The sequence below is a fragment of the Nicotiana tabacum genome, chromosome 14 (assembly GCF_000715075.1).
Source record: "Nicotiana tabacum cultivar K326 chromosome 14, ASM71507v2, whole genome shotgun sequence".
Lineage (NCBI taxonomy): Eukaryota > Viridiplantae > Streptophyta > Magnoliopsida > Solanales > Solanaceae > Nicotiana > Nicotiana tabacum.
This window is the reverse complement of record NC_134093.1, coordinates 7,854,143-7,877,245: the sequence shown is the minus strand read 5'-3', so window position 1 is coordinate 7,877,245 and position 23,103 is coordinate 7,854,143. Positions and strand designations below refer to the sequence as shown.

Here is a 23,103-nt window from a genome sequence, read left to right as displayed (position 1 = left end):
TGAAATTCGATAAAATTAGTATGGTCGAACTCGTATCGGAATGAGTGTTTGGATTTCATAAAAATTATGTCGGGTTCCGAGGGACGGGCCCGACGTTGACTTTTGTTGACTTTTTAGAATAAAATTTTAAGTCGACGTATTATTATCCATAATTATTTCCGATGAATTTTAATGAAGTTATACAATTAATTTGGATCGATTTGAGCTGTCCGGAGGCCAATTCAAGCAAGAATGCTATTTTGGAATATCGGCTTGACTTCAAAAAGGTGAGTGTCTTGCTTAACCTCGAGTGAAAAAATTACCCCTTAGGCATTGAGTCTTATGTGCCATTTGTAAAATGTAAAAAGCTGTGTACGCGAGGTGACGAGTATGTACTCGGGCTTATACGTGCAAAATTCAATGAATTAAAGTCTTAGGCATTATTGTGTAGTAAATTGGAAAATTGTGAAAAATTATTAGATCATATGTTTGCCATGCCTAAATACTTATTGTTGAATTTGTTTTTATATGACAATTTGATGTGATTGTTACTTGATTATTTATATAATTCCGTGAATTTGCTGGTTTGATAATTATTGAAATTTAATTTCATTATGGATTTTTTCTCTGCAAATAATTAATTAAATGAGTTTAAGAAGAGGTATTTATATAATTATTGAAAATTTGGAGTTAATGAAGACTTTGCTTTTATGTTGAGTAATTTCTATCTTTGTTGATTATTTTTTGAGTGTTGTACACATTGTGTGGAGCCTTCGGCTATTTGTTGTGAAATTAATTGACTTGGTTATATCTTTGAAATTTTGATTGTAGCCATTGGGCAAATTGTAATATGAATTGATTTTGTTATATTGCCGTGATAATTTTTCGTGTAAATTGTTGTGTTGTGTTAATTATTATTTTGAAGATATAAGGGTGGCATTTCAATGTTGATATTATGTGGGTATAAGGGTGGCATTTCACTGTTGATATTATGTGGGTATAAGGGTGGCATTTCACTGTGTTTGTTAGAATATTGTCTGGGCGGAGCGATAAGGGTGGCAATAGGAGCGATAAGGGTGGCTATTGATATTGTCTGGGAGGAGCTATAAGGGTGGCAATAGGAGCGATAATGGTGGCAATAGGAGCGATAAAGTTGGCTATTGTGAGGGGTGATATGTGATAATGTGGGGTTGTGGCGTCGATGATTTTCATGTGATGTTGTGATTTTCTTGTGTTTATTTTTATACCTTGTGCAATTTGTCTTGTTGTTGGTAAATTGATAACAATCTGATTTATGTTGAAATTGAGAGCATGTGGTTATTGCCAAGCGAATTATAAAATAAAATGTGGGCACGAGGTACCATGAGTAAATAATGAGGATATTTGATACGTGAATTGTCCGTGCAGTTGTGATATGAAATGAGGGCACGAGATGCCGGAGAAAATATGATAATTTAATTATGGGCACGAAGTGCCGTGGAAATATAAAAATGGGCTGAGACCCATGTTTACAAAAAATATGAAAATGGGTTGAGACCCGTATTTTTATGATTATGAAATGAGGTGTCACATGGTGACTTTTTAATCGAAAGAATTTTATTCAAAATATTTATTTGGAAGGATTTTTATTCAAAAAGAATTATATGAAAGATACTTATTTGAGAAAATTATATTTGAAAAGATTTATTGAAAAAATTATATTTGAAAAATAGTTATTTGAGAAAAATTACATTTGAAAGAGAGTTATTTGGAAGAATTATATGTGAAGGATATTTATTTGAAAAACTTGAAATTATTTGGGCGCACATGTATTTATTAATTATTGAGTGATATTTATGGTATTCTTGTTGTCTTGCTGCGCATACCATTGATTGTTTTATCCTACCCTTATTGCTATATGTTTTCTAGTATTTTGTATATTATATTGCACATGTTATTAGACTAGTGAGTGTCTTGATTGTACCTCGTCTCTACTCCACTAAGGTTAGTCTTGATACTTACTGGGTACCGACTGTGGTGTACTCATACTACACTTCTGTACATTTTTGTGCAGAGCTAGGTATTGGAGATATCAGACTTGAGTAGAGTTAAAGCGGGACCGTAAGGATTCAAGGTAGAGCTGCTTGGTCGTCGCAGTCCCTTGGAGTCTTTTCATTTCATTGTACTGTTAATTTTTAATCAAACATTATTGTATATTCGGTCCTCCTGATCATTCCATGTATTCAGTTAGAGTTCATGACTCAGTACTACCAGTCTCGGGAGGTTGTGTATTCATACTTGTTTCCGCTGTTATTTTTAATTACTTATTTAATTTAAAAAAAAAAAGGGCATAAAAAGGTAATCTAAATCGGCTTACCTAGTCTTAGAGATTAGGTGCCATCACGACGCCTGTGGTGAGATTTTGGGCCGTGACAGGAAAGTTGTTAATGGTATTAAAGTCAACCTCCATGTATATATGACCCATTTGTATAATAAACAATGAATAAGAGCTAGCTAAAAGAAAATGGCTGCTATAAAATACAACATATAATTATTTTACTAACAAAACAAGGTAAAAAAAAAACTTCAATTTCTTACATAATTAAGGCAAATAAGAGCTATAAATACTTGTTTTATTAGTTTTATTGGTTTGAACTAGAAGTTTATTAGTGACTTTTTACTCAGCCAAAGACACAGTGCCTTGAAATTAGTCCCACATGTCCTCTTATTTCGCACTAAACTTAAATAATTTTTAAAAACTATTCCTTTCGGTCCATAATAAATGATTGTTTGATATTTTTTTTTGGGTCTAAAATATCTGATTTTTTCATATTTCAAGAATGAATTAATTATTTTTTTCCTACATTGTCCTTGGAGCAAATAGTATTGGAGTATGTGTTATGAGTATTTATGTGAAGAGATAGTAAATGTTAATATGGTCAATTTTATTGCTAATTAATGTTAAAAGGTAAATTTCTTAATCTGTGTGAAAACATCAATTTTTTTTTAATTGTGGACCGGAGGGAGTACATTGCTACTATTGGAGTGCTCAAAGCTACTTGATGTCACTTCTTCGTGGGAAAACTACTGCTCCAAAAAAATTAGCCGACGAAATATATATTTTTTGTATATTAACGTATAATATACATATCTTATACATATTTTTTTTAAATATTTGGCTAGCGAATGTAATTAATTTTGACCGACCAACCAAACGTGTAACTTGTCTTTTCTTCTTCTTTGTATGGAGTGCATGTTGGGCCCAAATATCGTGGGCTTATAAATGGGCCTAACTTACTGATCCATATTTTCTGTTTTTCTTCTTCCTCCGTATCAACACAACCACAAAACCCGTATAACAATGGCGGGAGTTTGAATTACAGCAGAAAAAAGAGAGAGAGCAAAGAATCAGTGACAGCTACAAATTCGAGACGAAAAAAATGGAAAATACAAGTCACAATGATGTTGATTCTCTTCGCAGGTTCATTATTTGTTATTTTCTCAATTTCAAGCTACAGTAACTTATTTTTGCCTATTTCTGTTTTTTTTTGAATATTATGGTTATAATAGGAATATTCAAGAGCTTAGAGATATTCAAAGAAGTTTTGAAGATCCAGAGTCATGCGATTTAGAATTGAAGAAATTACTGGAAGATTCTACACTTCAATTTAAGGTAAATGTAAAAGAAAATAAGAGAATTTTGGAAGATTCTCGAACTTTGTAGCACTTTCTTTTTATTTCTTACTGCTTTATGGATAGTTTGTAGAAATTCAAATTTTAGTTAAAAATGAGTGTATTGTATTAACATTTGTGCATACTCGTTTATCATTTTGATATTAGAATTTGCAGTTATTGTAGTTTCTAAGGGTGTGTTTGGTATGAAGAAAATGTGTAAAGTGGTTTCTTACTTATTTTCTGGTGTTTGGTAAGTGAGAAGAAAATATTATGCCAAGAGCATTTATATAATCTAGGTAAACACTAGGGACTTGGGGTTCTTGAGTGTGGTCAGGTGTGGGGGTCATGGGTTGGGGGGTGGGCCGGGGGAGTTTTTTTTTTTTGGGGGGGGGGGGGAAGGAGACAATCAACATGGAATGCCACTTATAGAACTTGTTTTACCTGCTCTCACTAGGGAAGTTATTTTCCTGACTTTTAAGGAAGTTGTTTTCCTAGAGAAAATATTTTGACCAATCAAATATGAGAAAATTTAAAAATATTTTTTGGAAAATATTTTCCTCCATACCAAGCACACCCTACATAGCTAAAGTTCTCTACACTGACAGTGTAAAAAATATTTATACAGGTCAATTAAAAGGACATTGCAGGTTATTCTGTTAACAATTATTGATTGTTAAACTAGCATAAAAGGTAATTAACCTCTTACAATAGGTTATACTATACTGGTGGTCTAAATATTCCTTTACACTGTCAGTGTATATAGCTTAAGGAAAATAAATAACTGTTTTCAGTTGTGCGTTTGGTTGAGGAAAATGTTCTGGATTATTTTCCAGTGTTATTGGATATATTTTTTAGTACTAGAGGTTGAAAACAATGTCTAAGAGCTATTGAAACAAGTAACATGGAAGAGTTGGGTTATTTGGAAAGGAAAATGACTTTTGTCATAAGCTAAAGAAGCCATCTTCCACTTACGTGGAAATTATTTTCATTGAGAAAGCATTTTTCACTATTTAAGATAACCAAACAATGAAAAATGATCTCATCAAACGATACATTTCTAACCGTACCAAACACGGAAGATCTGAAAATGATCAAATTGACTCTCGATAAGCCACAATGAATGAATAAATTGGGACCAAGAGAGGTTCTTCTTTTTTAATTTGATTTTTTCTTTTACGGCTTGAAATGTTCGCTATATTTTTCTGTCAATGTTGTGTTTGTTCACTGTGTATGATTTTGCAGAGCAAAGTGGAACAAATATTGTATGATGCTTCAGAGATCAGCTTCTCGTCTAATCAGGATATAGGTTTATATCTTTTTTTTTGCTCCATGTGTGTGTGTGTGTATCGATGTATTACACACACTTACATACACACGTACACATATATGTTTGGAAGGAGCTTACTATAACACACACGCACACACACATATCTTTGGAGGGAGCTTTATCTTCCATTTAAACCTCGTTTGTGCAACTTCAGATGAATTTTGGGAATATTTGAAGAATGAGCTAAGCACAGAGGAGGCTAAGAATGCAAAAATAGCAGATGAAATTGAGGGGCTTTCAAGGGAATATGTTGAAGGTGCTGAGAATTCCTGGTGGTTTTGGAAAATTCAGATTTATGTGGGACTAATAAGACATTGCTTGAGCTCTGATTTTGATATGTTTACTCTTTCTGTAGGTTATAGCAAATTGGTGAACGGGATTGAAGGCCTAAGTTGTTCTTTGGAGCTCATTGAATCACAGGTTTGTTACTATTATCCCCTGATTCTACTTGTATATAAACTGAATTTGTTGATTAGGGAGGGCTTGAGTGGGATTGCTTGCAGGTTTAGTTGACACGTCTACTTGTTGGTTCCTTAGGAAACTGGACATGCTATAGTTTTATGGTATCTGTCTGTCTTGTTCGTGTAGCTACTGAACTAAAGTGTTAAAGGTGAAATACCAAATAAACTGCAGGTGGGTGGAAGAATGTAAACTGTAATAATTTCTAACTCTTCCGTGTGATCTTATTCTCTATTGAAGTTGCAATTATTTATGGTAGTGCATAAGTTTTTGATAACTTTTCAAGCTTGTTTGGCGGTAATGGACTTCATTTCTGTTACACGTTTACCGTATCTTCCATTTATAGGGAGCACACAAGCGCAGAGTTTTCATGATGCTGCTTCCATGAAGATACGAAGTGGGATCATCATGCTCTTATTTGGTGACATGGTGGATAAATTTGGTTGTTTCATTGATAAGAAAAGACATGTAGAAGTTTGGTGATACTTACACCACCACCAACAACATACCCAGTATAATCCCATAGTGGGGTCTTGGAAAGGTAGTGTATACGCATACCTTACCCCTGCCTTGTGGAGATAGAGGTACTCTTTCCAATAGACCCTCGGCTCAAGAAAGTATAAGCACTGCATTAATGAAAAGAAAAACAAGAAGGGACAACACCAAAAAGCTATGTAAAAGCAGCATAAATAACAACAAGATAGTAAGATGACTGAAATGAAAGAAACGACATGTAGTCATAAAAACCTAATACCAACAAAATGCGAGAGTTTGGGGATACTTAGAAATGAATAAATTATTTTCCTCACTAGCTTCTTGTAAATTCTATGAATAATGAGAGAAGTCTGAAAACACAGGGAGGTGTTGTGGAAGATAGGCTGTTTTATGCTTTGGGATCAATTTTCTCGGCATGATTAATAGTGATGAGTGTAAAATGGAACAAACGTTAAGAAGCAGGGACTTCTAAATTCTTAGTTTTTACTGCCCATTGACTTTTGTTTAATATCTCTTATTTTAGCTGGAAATAAGTTCAAACGTTGTGTTTGTTCTTAAGAAAATGAGTGAAAAAGAAAGTTTGTGTTTGCCTTCTGTTTGGTAGTGAGTCGACTCTGCAGTTTCAAGTTCTATGTGAAGAATATTGTGGCAAGAGACTTAAAATTTGACCAACAGCTAATGATGCATAATTGGAACTTGCATCTTCTTTATGGGGTCTGGAAGGGATAATTCATTAGCTTTATGGTGTCTCACTTCTTTCCAGTTGCAATCATTACATAATTCTACTGTGTGCTCTTTCCATTTGAAAAATAATGGTAAGTTGTCAATTGTGGAATCTTTTAAGTGGAAGATTTGCATGGATACTTTTGCTATACTGCTGAAGCAGTTAATTTTGATCAAACTGCCTTAGAGAAAGTTTCAGTTTTATCAGAATATGAGTTTTTCTTGCTTGGTGAACAATTTCTTGCCCTTTTTCTATCTTTTTCTCTTTTACTTGTCAAGTCTAATGTGTCAATTTTATCATGCTTCCTCTGTTTCTTAGTTCTCCTAACTTTGCTCAAATGCTCGTTATTGTTAGACTTAATGTATTCTATGTTTTATATATTAGGAACTTGAACAAGGAAGAGTACTGGCAAATTTTGCTTGTTCGACAACTAGAGAAGATAATGGAAACTTGTCAAATACATCTGCGGAATATAACTTTAAGGTTCTTGCATCTTTCAGTATTTCAAGACAACTTAGATTAGCTAGATATCATTATCTAAATGCAGTTTCGGCCTTACAATTTGAGCACGTTCTTATTGAGAAAAAACAGTTATCTTGCTGTCAGTTGTTGATACATTAATATTACTTGTATAAAAAAAGAAGTTGCTGATGCATCAATAATTTTTTAATCTATTGGCGGTCTCAGTTATCACATTGTATAACAACCTTTCTACTGGCGAACTGCCAAAGCATATTTGCTGTTGCTCCATTATTTCTTTAAAAGAAAACTGAAGGATACCCCTTTTGTTCATCGTTTTACTCCTTCTATATGTAGATCTTAGAATTAGGCAATCAGCTTGAGAAGAGCAAAATGAATTTGAAGTCATTGCAAGATCTCGAGAGTACGTTCAACAGGTATTTTCCAAAATAAACTTTGCATAGTTCTCTGTGCTCTCTTATCTAATTTTGGTGCATTTAATTTTACAATATAATCAGGTTTGAGGCTATGGAGGAGTTTGAAGATGCATGTTCTGGTCTTAAGATAGTTGAATTTGAGGGGAACTGCATCCGATTATCTTTGATAACTTCTATCCCAAACTTAGAAAGCTTGTTGCACAACCAAAATATAGTTGATGTTGTTGAAACACCAGAGAAGAATCATGAGTTGTTAATTGAACTGATGGACGGAACCAAGGAGCTAAAACATGCCGAGGTATAGTTTATCAGCAGTTTGTGCCATAAAAATTACGAATAACTCAATTTTCTTTCTACTGACGAGATGATATTTCAAAAGAGTACATAGTGGCATAACTTTATAAGCATGAAATGCTAGCATGTCACAGAAAAAAAATCTAAACTACACTTAACCTATCATGACAGGATGTTAGCTCAAAGTAGATTTATTAACCTTCTCCATAACTGCCACAAATTAAAATATGTGGCCGCTTTTTGATACATTGGCAACGGACATTCTGTAGCAAACAGTCAAAGGTTTAATATGGCTGGTGTTGAAGTATTGAAACAAATTAGGCTAAGACAATTGGTTTTGTGCTTACGAAGAGTATGTTAATTGAGATACAACAAGCCATATGCAGAAATTGAAAAATCTATCATTTCGTGTTATCCAGTATATTTGAGTGCTTAACTGACTGTCTCATTGCTTTACCTGCAAGCTGCTTTGATTTTCTCTCTTTGTTGAACTGTCCATTTATGTAGTTTTTACTGGTCATTAAGATATAAAGCTGCCATTTCTGATCTATTGTAACCTTAATCTACTTTTTGGTGATGCTCTTCAGATTTTCCCGAATGATGTATATATAAGTGAAATAACTGATGCTGCAAAATCCTTCAGGTGTGTTTCCTTTCATATTTCTCTTACACTCTAGTGGTCTTTTTTGGCATGTGTAAATTTATATAAAAACACTGAAATATTCATTTGTTTGATGCCTGAGCATAAAAATTTATCCTTTAGTATTTAAAGTAAAATTTGATGCGAAGTTTTAGTTGATTTTTGCAGAGTAATTTATATTCTCTTTTTATTTTGGAAGTAATTTGTAACATGATCTTGGAATATGTACGTGAGGCCCCATGTAACTTTTGAGGGTTATTTCCTGTTCGCTGCAACTATGAACTCAGCAGCTCAGCATGAGTACAGATAGATTTTGCAAGTTTCACTATGTTAAAGTGTGCATGCTCAATGAGTTCCATACAATAGATATTTTAGGTGATAAATGTTTAGGGCAAGATGCTCATTTACATTGTTTTGGCTAGTGGCGAGCTCTTTCTTTCAATGGATTAGAATAGTCTGACATCATTGTCCAAGTTTTGGTTAATTTGCACTCATATGTTTAACAACAAATCCTTAAGTTATGTGAGAAGGCACGGGAGAAAATATGTTATTGATATATTGAATGAATGAATAATACTACACAAGAGGTCCTTATTTATAGCTATACTATACAAGGACATACTACTCCTCTACCGATGTGGGACAATACTACACTATATACATGCTGTAAATTAACACTCCCCCTCAAGCCAGTGCATACAAATCATATGTACCGAGCTTGTTACATATATAACTAATACGAGGACCAGTGAGAGACTTGGTGAAGATATCTGCAAGTTGATCATTTGACCTCACAAACTTTGTAGCAATCTCTCCTGAAAGTATCTTTTCTCTGACGAAGTGACAATCAATCTCAATGTGTTTAGTTCTCTCATGGAACACCCGATTTGATGCAATATGAAGGGCAGCTTGATTATCGCACACAAGTTCCATCCGACTGATTTCACCAAATTTCAACTCCTTGAGCAATTGTTTGGTCCAGACTAGCTCACATGTTGCCATAGCCATTGCTCGATATTCTGCTTCTGCACTAGACCGAGCAACTACATTCTGTTTCTTGCTCTTCCAGGACACCAAATTTCCTCCTACTAAAACACAATATCCAGACGTAGAACGTCTATCAGAAGGTGATCCTGCCCAATCAGCATCTGAGTATCCAATGATCTGCTCATGACCTTGATCCTCAAAGAGTAACCCTTTGCCTGGAGCCGATTTTATATATCGAATAATGCGGACAACTGCATCCCAATGACTATCACAGGGAGAATTCATAAACTGACTTACCACACTCACAGGATAGAAAATGTCGGGTCTAGTCAATGTGAGATAATTTAATTTTCCAACCAGCTGCCTATAGCTTGCAGGATCGCTAAGCGGCTCCCCCTGTCCTGGCATAAGTTTAGAATTTGGATCCATCGGAGTGTCAACAGGTCTGCAACCTATCATTCCCGTCTCCTCAAGAATGTCTAAAGCATATTTTCTTTGAGAAATAACAATACCTGAGCTAGACTGGGCAACCTCAATACCCAGAAAGTACTTCAATCTGCCTAGATCCTTAGTTTGGAAGTGCTGGAAGAGATGCTGTTTCAGGTTGGTAATACCATCCTGATCATTGCCAGTAATAACAATATCATCAACATAGACTACCAGATAAATACAGAGACTTGAAGCAGAGTGCCGATAAAACACAGAGTGATCAGCTTCACTACGAATCATGCCAAACTCCTGGATAACCGTGCTGAACTTACCAAACCAGGCTCGAGGAGACTGCTTTAGACCATAAAGTGACCGACGCAAGCGACATACAAGGCCACGAGACTCCCCTGAGCAACAAAACCAGGTGGTTGCTCCATATAAACCTCATCCTCAAGATCACCGTGAAGAAAGGCATTTTTAATGTCCAGCTGATAGAGGGGCCAATGACGAACCGCAGCCATGGATAGAAAAAGGCGGACTGAAGCCACTTTAGCCACGGGAGAGAAGGTATCACTGTAATCGAGCCCAAATATCTGAGTATATCCTTTGGCAACAAGACGGGCCTTAAGTCGATCAATCTGTCCATCGGGACCAACTTTGACTGCATAAACCCAACGACAACCAACAGTAGATTTACCTGAGGGAAGAGGAACAAGATCCCAAATACCACTTGTATGTAAAGTAGACATCTCGTCATTCATAGCCTGGCGCCATCCTGGATGAGACAACGCTTCACCTGTAGACTTAGGGATGGAAACTGAGGACAAAGAAGATATAAAAGCATAATGGGGAGATGACAGACGATGATAGCTCAAACCGACATAATGAGGATTAGGGTTAAGTGTGGTCCTTATACCTTTCCGAAGTGCAATCGATGTACTAGGAGCAGGGTCCGCAGCAGGAGCAGGGTCAGGTGCAGGACGAGAACCAGTTGGGCCTGATGGAGGACGCAAACGACGATGATGAGTCAAGAGTGGTGTTCCTGTGGCCGGGGAACTAGGGGGAACAACCCTAGACTCCTCAACGGTTGGTATGGATGAAAACTCTGTGGTCGAAAGTGGAGGAGGAGCTATAGTAAACTCCTCAAAGGTCGGTATAGGTAAGACCTCAGATATATCATGGTGGTCAGCAGAGGTAAAGAAAGGTTTAGACTCAAAAAATGTGACGTCAGCTGACATAAGGTACCTACGAAGATCTGGAGAATAACAACGATATCCCTTCTGAACACGAGAATAACCAAGGAAGACACACTTGAGAGCACGGGGAGCTAACTTATCTTTCCCAGGGGCTAAATTATGAACAAAACACGTGCTCCCAAAAACACGAGGTGGAAGAGAGTATAAGAATGACTGGGGAAACAATACTGAATGCGGAATCTGATTCTTGATGGGAGATGAAGGCATCCGATTAATCAAATAACAAGCTGTGAGAACTGCATCGCCCCAAAAACGCAACGGAACACGAGATTCAATTAGAAGTGTGCGAGCAGTCTCAATAAGGTGCCTATTCTTTCTCTCAGCAACCCCATTTTGCTGAGGGGTATAAGGACAAGATTTCTGATGAATAATTCCCTGAGAAGTCATAAATTGCTGAAATTGAGAAGATAAATATTCTAAGGCATTATCACTGCGAAAAATGCGAATAGAAACACCAAATTGGTTTTTGATTTCAGCACAGAAACTCTGGAATATAGAAAATAACTCAGAACGATCTTTCATTAAGAAAAGCCAAGTACATCTTGAATAATCATCAATGAAACTGACAAAGTAACGAAATCCCAAAGATGAACTGACTCTACTTGGACCCCATATATCAGAAAGAACTAAGGAGAAGACAGACTCTGCATGACTCTCAACACTACGCGAAAAGGAGGTTCGGGTATGTTTCCCAAGTTGACACGACTCACAATCTAATGTAGACAAACTAGATAAACTAGGCACCATCTTCTGAAGTTTGGATAAACTCGGATGTCCTAAACGTCTGTGGATTAGATCTGGAGGATCTGTAACTAGACATGTTGTGGAAGGACTGAGTGAGTTAAGGTAGTAAAGGCCTTCTGATTCACGTCCTGTACCAATTGTCTGTCCCGTACTGCGGTCCTGCATAATAAAAGAATCGTCAATAAAGTATATACCACAATGGAGGGCACGAGTCAAACGACTAACAGATGCAAGACTAAAAGGACAGCCAGGGACATAAAGAACGGAATCTAGGGTGATAGAAGACAAGGGATTAGCTTGTCCAACTCCTTTTGCCTTAGTTTGACATCCATTGGCTAAAGTAACAGTGGGAAGAGACTGTGAATATACAATATTTGACAAAAGTGATATATTACCAGAGATGTGATCAGAAGCGCCGGAGTCCATGACCCATGGGCCAAGAGTGCTAGATTGGGAAACACAAGCAAAAGAATTACCAGAAACAGAAGTATCAGTCTGAGCAACTGAGGCTACTTGTGGAGATGTCTGCTTACTTGCTCGATACTGAAGGAGCTCATTATATTCTTCTTTAGATAAAGAAAATCCTTGGTTACCTGGAGTCTCGGTCTGAGCAATGTAAGCATTTTTGGGTGGACGACCATGTAAGGAATAACACATTTCACGAGTGTGTCCAAGTTTGTGACAATAAGAACACTTGGGTCTAGATCTTCCAAAACGACCTCCTCCTCGTCTATGCTCCATAGTTTGAGATGCCCGAACATCCATTGTCTGGGATGCAAGAACAGAGGAATCAAGTATCTGTGATGAGCTCACTGGTGGACTTGGTGCTGCAGCAAGGCGAAGTAATCGAGAGAATAATTCATCAACTGTCGGGACAGACGGACTAGCCAAAATCTGGTCGCGTACTGAATCAAGATCATTAGGAAGTCCAGCGAGGGTAAGAACGAGAAACATCTTCTGTCGCTGCTCTTGTTGTTTTTCCACACTAGCCGAAACTGGCATCAACTTCTCAAATTCCTCCATGACTGCCTGTACTTGACCCAAGTAAGTAGACATATCCAATTCCTGCTTCTTTAAGTTTGTCATCCGTGATATCACATCATAGAAGCGAGATATGTCATTAGTGTATAAGGTGCGTGCCTTTGCCCAAACCAAATAACATGTCTGGAATGGACGAAACAAGGGCATCAACTTGGAATCAATAGATCGCCACAAGATGCTACATAGCTGAGCATCGATTTTTGCCCAAAGTGCTATTGCCTTTTCATCTCCATCGCTAGACTGTTTGATTAGATGATCTTGAACACCTTGACCTCTACACCATAACTCGACAGATGAAGCCCAAGCTAAGCAGTTTGAACCTCCCATTAAAGGTTCCGAGGTAATAATAGCACTAGAATTTCCAGAACTCATGTTTCTAGACCCAAAAGCATCAAATCCCAAAGACATTGTTGCAAATTATTACCAAATAGGAGAAAGAATCAACTGTAATCCACTGAAACAGTGTATGGAAACACAGAAACAGAATACTGAAAACTGTAGCTGCCGGAATCTACTGTAGCTGTCGGAATAGTACTGTAGCTACCGGAAAAAACTCAAAGTTGTCGGAATGAAATGAAAACAGTAGGGGTAGGATCGGAATTACCAGGCGACCCAACTGTTCTGAAGGAAGATTTTCAAAAAATGGCCGGAAGTGGTCGTACGCGCCGGCGCGTGAGCTCACGCGCGTGAGCTTCTGGTGGCGCGTGGAGGCGCGTGAGGCTGCTTCTGCCGGAGTTGTTCACTGGGGTTTGGTCGCCGGACAGTGACGACTCTTGTGGTAGTGTTGGATTTTGCACAACACTGACAGAAATGAAGCAGATAGAAAACAACCTTAAAAAATACTGATTTCTCTTTCCCGGAATCGCTGGAATTTATGCACAGCGATAAGTCTCTCACAATTGCTCTGATACCATGTGAGAAGGCACGGGAGAAAATATGTTATTGATATATTGAATGAATGAATAATACTACACAAGAGGTCCTTATTTATAGCTATACTATACAAGGACATACTACTCCTCTACCGATGTGGGACAATACTACACTATATACATGCTGTAAATTAACAAGTTACTTGTCCTCTGTTGCAAAAAGTATTTTAGAAGTATAAGTTACGAAGCTCTCTAGATATGAAGAGTTTTATCTTGGCCTAAGTAAAGACTGAATGAGAAGTTCCAATTCCTGAAAGGTAGATGGACCAAAAACTCTTTTAAGTTAGCGCCTGATCTATCTGTGGTTTATTCGATATTAATCTTGCTACTATGAAAACTCACACAGTGCCACTGCTTCCAGACAGGCTTATTCTGTGGCAGTTCTTGAAGATAGATGTTTTTTGGAGTGGTTTGTTAGAAGGGTGCAAGATCGAATTGTTCTTTGCACATTAAGGCAATTTCTGGTGAAGAGCTCAAATAATGCAAGGTTAGTCCTTATTTTATTCTTTATGCATGCAATTTGAGTTAGATCTTTCTGCAGAGTCGTCTCCCCCCCACCCAATTGTGTTAATCAGGATTTTAGCACTCAAACGCCCTCCAACAGATGATTTATTTGTACCTTAGGATGCACTGCTTGTATGCTACAGAGGGAGAGCTACGTCTCGTTTTCCATGCTTTTATTACATATCAAACGGGTTTTCGTTGCTTCCGAAGGACAAAATTAAGGAGTGTGGCATGGGGCCTATCTTAGGAATTACAAGTCTTAAGATAAGCAGCACAAGATGCAACTTGTTAATAACACACTAAAACAACTCAATTCAAGTAAGTCACAGAATTAAATCTCAAGACTAGTTGGAAAATTCTGCTCTACTAAAAAAGGTGTGAGTTATGCTGGTATGTGAGAGATCTGAGAAGAAGCAAGGGATGGATTTTTATCATGTGCATCTCTTTGAGGGGTTTATGGCTTTGGAGCAGCGCTGAAATATTGTGTTGAATGGGTGGTTTAGTAAGTGAGCTATTGGGATAAATATGAAACCTGTTTAAGAGTTCAAAGTGGAGTTCATAACTGTGACTTAACTATGTAATGGAATCTGAAGTGGTAGATGGAGTACAACTTTTCTTAATTATTTTCTTATATCTTTGGCTGTTAAATATTCTTGTCTTCCTCTATTCGTGTTGTGTGTGTGTGTGTGTGTGAGAGAGAGAGAGAGAGAGAGAGAGAGAGAGAGAGAGAGAGAGAGAGAGAGAGAGAGAGAGAGAGAGAGAGAGAGATTCAGTTTATACACGATATTCTCCGAGAAATCATTGATCAGAATCTTAATGTGAGTAATAGATTAGATCAATGAGTAACATAAGCCTACTCTGCTGCTATGGAAAGGTGATCAAAGTCTATATTTACATTGATATCATGTTAAGGAAGTCATTCTTCCTATCGCTGCGGAATGCTTTGAAATTAATGGAGTAGAAGAAGATGTGCTAAATTGTATGAATGTGATGAAAGGAAGAGAAGCTTCATAAATTGAATAAGGGTGGACTGAATATGTAAAATCCTAGTCCTGATTTTAGAAGGGACCGGAGATTTTTTCAGAAGGTGGAGAAAAGCTATAAAATTTATACATACGAAACTTCAATAACTTTAACAGATACAATGGGTATGCACACGTCAAGCCGACTCAAGAGAGCAGGAGATTGGTGATCATTACTCAGAAATATTTCAAGATGGGGGATGTAGAACATTGCCAATAAATTTCGAAGTTCATGTGGAAAGGAACAGATCAAATACAAAATGAACAAGGAAGCAGAATTATACCCGGGTTGCTGCCATGAAGAAGTGGCCCACAGAGAACCATCACAGAACACAGGGGAAAAGGGGAGCAAAATTTCAGTTGATAAATGGTCTATTAAATGAAGAATTTACACTGTGCGGAGATATTTGGTCAGAAGACTTGGTCATACCACTTAACATGACATCTTGAGTAGTTTTCCCATGTGTTAGAGATCTTTCTAAGACAGATTGTGTTTGCTGACAGGTAATAGACTGTGGTGGATCTGGGATTTCTAAACGATCGGTGCACCACTACCAAACATATAGTTCCTGGGACAGGGGTCGGGAAGAAATAGTTAGTGATTAGAAAAAGAATTACTTGAAAGAACTGAAAGAAACGAAAATAAAACTAAAAATGAACAAGTTCTGTATAGTAGATCGATCCTACTCCTGAAAGCAAATTAAACATACTGCCAACATAACCAGTGCTCCACTGAAGTTGCCGATTCATAACCATTGCACCACATTCTTGACAATGGTTCCCAATTGCGTTTGTTCCCAGAAATTATATATACTACTATATAGAAGTTGGTTCACTATGTGGAGTGTAGATACGCCACCGGTAATAGATTTAAAATGTTGGATGTTCGTATATTGTCTAGTTAACAAAAGCCGTTCATTAAACCCCCACAAATATATCTTATAGTGGCGTTGAGTGTTTTTTCTCTTGGTGTCTGATGTCACGTTTATTTGATCTCTTTTAGATTATGTACTTATATCTACTCAAATCAAACAGGCATTCATTTGAATACGTGGATAGAGAGGAGATGATAGTAGCCCATATGGTTGGTGGAATCGATGCTTTCATAAAGCCACCTCAAGGTTGGCCACTAACCAGCTCTGGTTTAACGCTGATATCTCTGAAGAGCTCAAGTCACTCCTCAAAAGAAATACCTTTGACCCTCCTTTGCAAGGTTGCGGTAAGTTGTTCATTGGTAGGGCTGTTGTAGACTATAGCTGTTTCAAATCAGTGCTGGAAAGTTTTGTGTTGACTATTGAAAGTCCTATTGGGTTTGGACTGTTAACCAAAAATAGATGTAACATTTACATCGTGAATGGTAATTTAACCTGAATTTGTATGGTCTGTAAGGGTTAAAGGGAAATGAAAAATATGACTACAAATTCTCAGTGCTCTCTAAGAATTAAAAAAGGTGGAAACAATGAGGTAATGTGCACCATGAAGCGACAGCTTTGAAGGGAAGATCGGTTTCACACTTGACCTTTGATGTATATGGACATGTAGCTCTTGTCATGTTTGACTCCAACGTCTGTGTTGAGCTAGTTTATTAACTATTAGTTTGAAAGAATGAGAAGTCTTTCTTTCCTTATCAAGTGCCTCTAACAACACTGATTTCCAGTAAACTTGTTAAGCATGCAATCAAACAAAAAAAAAAATTAATTTCTGAGTTCTCACATGAAAGGTCATTTCAGTTGAATGATTGTGCAGTAGTGATGCTATGTAATTCTGATTGGGACCTAGCACGCCATAAAAAAGGGAATTTAATTCAGATTGTTCACATGGAAGGTCATTTTAGTTAACATAATTGTGCAGTGCCGATAATACATAGTGCTGGTTGGGACCTAGCTAGCTCACTAAATTCCAAATTTTCTGATATTAGGTATTTCCTGCATAATAGGTTAAAGTATTCAAATGGTCCGCATAGCATTTTCCAATTGATAGGAAAAAGGTTAGAATGGGTTTATATGAATGCAAAATTTCATGCTAATGTTGTTTTTCTTGTGGAAAGAAAGGGAAGGCTGGCCTATTGTCTCTATGATGTTATGAGTCTAGTACAACCATAAAGTTAGAAAACTATTTGACAGATTTGGTACGATTCAAGTTTTTTGGCCTTCTGATCTTTGCTTCATTTAACGTCTTTAGGAAGTGGCAAACTCGTTTGATACAAATTCACGACAGACTATCTCAGTCTTCGCGGATAGAGTTGAAGAGATACTTATGCAGCAAATGAGTGCAGTAACTTCAAACTGAAAATATTCCAGAAGATGACTTCTTCCCTGCTCTGTCTGTACTCATTTTGGTAAGATTTAACAATGTCATAATACTGTTTACATTCAATAGTACTGACGCCAGCTGCTAAGTTCTCCGAATCACTCTGTAAATTTTCCAGCTATGGAGGTGGTTTCTATAAAAAAACATTTGAATTAGTATGTCCTAATTTATCTCACTGAATTTTTCAGATATTTGAACAGAAGTGGAGAGTTAGTATAATGCTGATGTAGGTTTCTCATAAATGTGTTAAAGTATCACTTGGATGTAAACCTTAACTCTAATGCAAATGATTATTTGTGTGAGCTTAGTATCATTATGGATGTATAACAGGATTTTTAATCATATCAAGGTATATAGCTGAGTCTACGTTTCTGTCATAGTTCCACCTCTACTGTTCTTCCCAGACATATTTCTGGGAATCTAATTTAACCTTATCAAAAGAGAAAAGTGAATCTAATTTAAAAAGGGCAAACCGGTGCACTAAGCTTCCGCTATGCGCAGGGACAAGAGTCTATTGTACGGAACCTTACCCTGCATTTCTGCAAGAGGCTGTTTCCACGAAAAGTGAATCTAATTTATTTAAAAATTATGTTAGTGCATCGGTACTTTAACAGGTTCAAAGAAGTATTTTGGTTTTCCTCTTCAAGAAAACTAAGAAGAGGTAAATTTTTAGCTCTAATGCCAAGATTAAATGGGCTTGCCTGATATTGTTGTGTCTCATTTACAGTAGATTAAATGTTTTAAGCCTAAAAGAGTATAATATATGAAAATTTCGACTACCCTGTAATGAGAAATGAACTCCACAAAGATGATGCAACTTCATTTGCAAACAATTAATATGCATTCTTTTCGGCTTATGTGTTCATATGTAGTGCTTTGTTGTTTTACTATTAGTTGAAATCTTACAGGTATTTACTTTGTGTTCCAACAATATGCATTTGTGTCACTAAAATATGGAATTTTGTCAATTAGGAACACTAATTACCTTCCTTTTATGCTTTGTTAAACTGAACAAGATATGCAAATTTCTACCAGTTTCCCCTTCTTTTAGCATAATTTTCCTACTTTCCAACAAGGGGCAAAAGTTACTAAGCTCATGCTAAAAGTAAATTTTAATTGAAACTAGTCAACAGAAAATCTCCAAGTTGGTAAGACTTCTTGGTAGGACTGGTAAAACAGTTTCAATAAGAAGTTGTTATCTCTGTAATCATTAATGAAGAAGTTTATCCAAAACCATATGAACACACAATACTCACTATAAATTGGACCAACAATAACAAGAAAACCAAGCATAACAAGAAACAAAAACATCATGCCTTCCTCATCACACTACTTAGTACTTTACTTCTGCTTACTTAGTTTCTTAGCATTTTCATCAGTTAATTCACAGATCCCCGTTCATTACCCGATCGATGTTATTGTGAAAAATGAAACTCCAAGTACAGCATCGGCAAGATGTTATATACATGGAATTGAGACTCGCGGCGAAATCATAATGACACCAGATCATGAAGCTGAATTCATTTTGAGCATTATTCCTGGAGAGGAGGGGAGAAACATGGGTTTTTCGAGTTGTTTAACTTGAATAATACTAACATTTGTCACACTCCTGATGTATTTTGTTATTGGAATGTACATGAAGATGGATTATGCATGTTTGTTGCAGGTAAATGTGTGCTCTTCAAATGGGATGCTAACTCAACAGTTCTTTCAACTAGACATTTTGCAAGTGAAAAACTGAGATATGCTGCAACTGGACCCTTCATTTTGAAGAGAAGTCCTTAGTAAATCCATGAAATTTGTACCTATGTTCTATGAAATTGATTAAGAAAATTCAGGTATTATGTGAATTGATATGCCAAGCTGTATGTTCAATGTGTAATGAGCTTCCAATCTCATCTCACAAAATCGTATGCTCGTTTATCTCCATATACAGTCAGACATCTCTATAACAACATCCTTATATAACACTTCACTATAAAAGCCAAGCTTTTCCGGAACTAATTTTCATGCTATGTTATAATATATGTTCTCTATAACAACATTTCGCTATAACATCCAAAAATATTCGAAATAAACGAGGCTGTTATAGAGAGGTTTTGACTGTAATATAAAATATTACTCACGTCTATAGGAAGTATCTCTCTTCGCGATGCATCTTAAAGGCTAAGACTTTCTCTCGACATTTATTTACTCATTACAATTGAGGTAGAGACAAATTATGCATAATTTTTTTATTTAAATCGAGACATCGATCTTGAATATTTTTCACACAAAAAAGAATGGTATTTGAAACTGATCATTACTCATTGAGCATAAAGCTCAAGGCATATTCAACAAGGAAGAAAAAAACAAAATTACAAGCACCATATCTTTATATTTTGGGATTCCTCGGATAGAATCATTCGATTATATTGACAAAAATTGATCTCGTAGATCAATGCTAGTAGAAGAAATTCCCAAATACGTGTGGAAATTATACGTTGAACCCTTCTTAATTAGCTTCATATCCTTTACTGCTAGACCAATATTCAAGCCTAAATATTCCCATATCATTAAGAATTCCCAAATAATGAGATACTAATATTTTTTTAATTTGTATATTTTTTTGTTTATCCTAAGCTTGATTAAAACGTGAAGCTAACAAGCCCTCGCAGCCAGCCAAAATAATTGGGACTATTGCCACAATTGCTGGAGCCATGATCATGACTCTAGTACGGCCAAGATAATCGGGCAAAGATCACTTTTAGCCTGCAGCCAAAAATATTTATATTCGATAGACACAAAAGTGTATAAAAATATATTTTTCGTATATAACATACAAAAAAGTATATATATACATATATAAAAAAAATATTCTAAGAATATACTATATTTTTTTCTGCGATTATTTGAGAGCGGCTATGCATAGTCATTCGCCGAGATAATTCAACAACAGGCCTCATACCAGTGTCATTGATCATGGTTCCTGCAACTTTGGCACTAATCCCAACTATTTTGGCCTGCTGTGAATGCTTGTTAGCTTCAGCTTCTGATACCTAGGATAAAAAAAATATGTACAAGTACTAAAAAGAATTAATTTCTCATCATTTTGGAGTTTTTTCTGGTGGTGGTTTGCTAGTTTTAGAGAGTCATTTGAAGGGAGTGGCAAGAATTATTGGTAGAAAAAAAGAAGAAGCCAAGAGTTAGCTGCAGATCTGTCACAAAATACCTCTCACTAATTAGGAGTTTGTTTTAGTAAATCAAATCCAGTTCATTGATATTAAAGAAGGGACATGTGTTACATATCCAAATAAGAATTTGGAAAAAATTGGAGAGAATAGAAAATAGGGAGGATTTTGGGTGGATGCAGTTTTGTCATTGTAATTTTTCTCTTTGTAGCAACTAGTCACATTTAGAGGCGGACCTAGAATGTCGGAAGCGAGTTCTGCCGAACCCAATAGCTTTAGTTGAATCTTGTATTTGTCTTTAAAAATTTATATGAATATATATAAATTATTAATTTAATACCTAGTAACTTAAAACGATTAAAATTTCGAACCCATAAGCTTGAAATCCTGATTTCGCCGCTGGTCACATTGTATCTAAGTTTGCTTTGTATCCAGAGGAAACTAGCTTACCATGCAAGGAGAATGTGTGCAAGTTCTACAAGAAAGATTTCCTTTAAAATTGTTCTCCTTGTAACTTTATTCTTGTCAATGTAATTTGCTTAATATAAGACAGTAAACCAAATTAGCCCTCTAATCCCACAATCCTAAGCCTTGCCTTCTTCTGAAATTATTGTATGATCAGGATATACAAGGTTCTGAAGATTTAATGTGAATGTAATCATTTTCAGATAAACCCCAATGAGATTTGAAGTTTGGGACGAATAAGCAATATAACAAGTATCAGATCTTTATACTCAATCTATCAATTTTCTCATTAATTTCATAAAACTTCATATCATGAAAATCCAACATTTTCATGGATTTACTAAGGATTTGCAATATATTTCACTGGTTCACTTGCAATATATATTACTGGTTCACTTGCAACGTATGTTATTGGTTTACTTGCAACATATCTCGCCGATTCACTTGCAACGTGTATCACCGGTTCACTTGCAACATATCTTATTCGTTCACTTGCAACATGTGTCACTGGTTCACTTGCAACATGTCTAGCTGATTCACTTGCAACGCGTGTCACCGGTTCTCTTGCAACATATCTTACTGGTTCACTTGCAACATATCTAGTTCGTTCACTTGCTATATCCCTAGTTGAGTTAGCACTCCATTTGAAGAGCACACATTTGCCTGCAAACAACATGCATGGTCCATCTTCATGTATTTTCCAAAAACAAACCTCAGTAGTATGACAAATATGAGTATCATTCAAGTTAAACAACTCAAAAAACCCATGTTTCTTCCCTAATTTCATGTCACAAGAAAGAGTGTTATTTCCTCCTGGAATAATTGGTACATAGAATTGATCAGTCCAACCTGGTTTCATTGAGTAATCACCACTATCATTTCCATATATATAACATCTTGCTTCCACTGTATTTGGAGTTTCATTTTTAATAATAACAACAAAATTAATAGGGGAGTTTTCAGAATTAACTGATGAAATTGCTAAAAAACTAAGTAGGAAAAGGCAAAGGACAAAGTGATGTGATGAGGAAAACATGGTGATTTTTTTCTTTCTTGTTATGTTTGGTTTAATTTTTTGTTAATGCAGGCCAAATTTATAGGATTTTTGTGTATCATATGGTCTTACCAAGAAGTCATACCAACTTGGGTATTTTCTGTTGACTATTTTTTTTTTTGAAATAAAAGGAAAAATTCAACTAATTTTTGGTGTGGGCTTATTCCTTATGAACTTTTGTCCCTTGTTGGAAACTAGGAAAATTGTGCTAAAAGAAAGAAATTAAATTTCTTAATTGACTGAGTTTTCACATCTTAGAAAAAAGAAATGCATCTTGTTTGAATATAAAGTAAACACAACTAACCGTCAAACAAAAATGCAATTTATTGTACTCACAACGTGGTAGTTGAGCTTTTCATGTATTAAGGGTCCGTTTGGCCATAAAAAAAATTTCGAGAAAAAATCTCGAAATTTTTTTACTTTTTTTCTAAATCAATGTTTGTCTATGAAATTTTTAATTTTCACTTGAGAATGATTTAGGATTTTTTCAAAAAAGTGAAAAACTTCAAAAAGCTGTTCTTCAAAATTTTCACTTCAGATCACTCATAAAAATTCAAAAACAACCCAAAATTGTATTCATGTCCAAACACTAACTCTAATTTTTAAATACTATTTTTACTTAAAAAACAAATTCACTTTCTTCCGAAATTTTATAATTGTTATGTCCATAGCCCACTAAACTATTTTAGGCTATAAATATTTATCTACTGCAAATGAATAA

The 23,103-nt window shown here is 36.0% G+C and overlaps 1 protein-coding gene and 1 long non-coding RNA gene across 9 annotated transcripts; one reads left to right on the top strand and one right to left on the bottom strand.

Annotated features, from left to right (window-relative positions):
• Positions 1-3,280: 3,280 nt before the first annotated feature.
• On the top strand, positions 3,281-19,545 carry LOC107784044 (uncharacterized). Of its 8 annotated transcripts, none has more exons than XM_075229271.1 (13): positions 3,281-3,422; positions 3,529-3,631; positions 4,876-4,939; positions 5,115-5,216; positions 5,316-5,380; positions 7,023-7,121; positions 7,455-7,534; positions 7,616-7,832; positions 8,416-8,471; positions 14,219-14,344; positions 16,419-16,602; positions 17,565-17,721; positions 19,360-19,545. In XM_075229271.1, the coding sequence occupies exons 1-12, from the start codon at positions 3,418-3,420 to the stop codon at positions 17,670-17,672; spliced, it is 1,209 nt and encodes a 402-aa protein (XP_075085372.1). In that variant the 5' UTR covers positions 3,281-3,417; the 3' UTR covers positions 17,673-17,721; positions 19,360-19,545. The 8 variants fall into 8 exon arrangements, 6 of the variants coding, with proteins under 6 accessions (XP_075085372.1, XP_075085368.1, XP_075085370.1 ...); XR_012698514.1 differs by having other exon boundaries at positions 3,283-3,439; positions 14,223-14,344; XR_012698515.1 differs by lacking the exon at positions 19,360-19,545 and adding an exon at positions 19,073-19,359 and having other exon boundaries at positions 3,283-3,439; positions 14,223-14,344.
• Positions 19,546-21,574: 2,029 nt separating this feature from the next.
• Positions 21,575-22,381, bottom strand: LOC107826289 (uncharacterized). The gene is made up of 2 exons (XR_012698867.1): positions 22,178-22,381; positions 21,575-21,991 (listed from the first exon to the last, which is right to left on the bottom strand). It is a non-coding gene; the product is annotated as an uncharacterized LOC107826289 (long non-coding RNA).
• Positions 22,382-23,103: the final 722 nt, after the last annotated feature.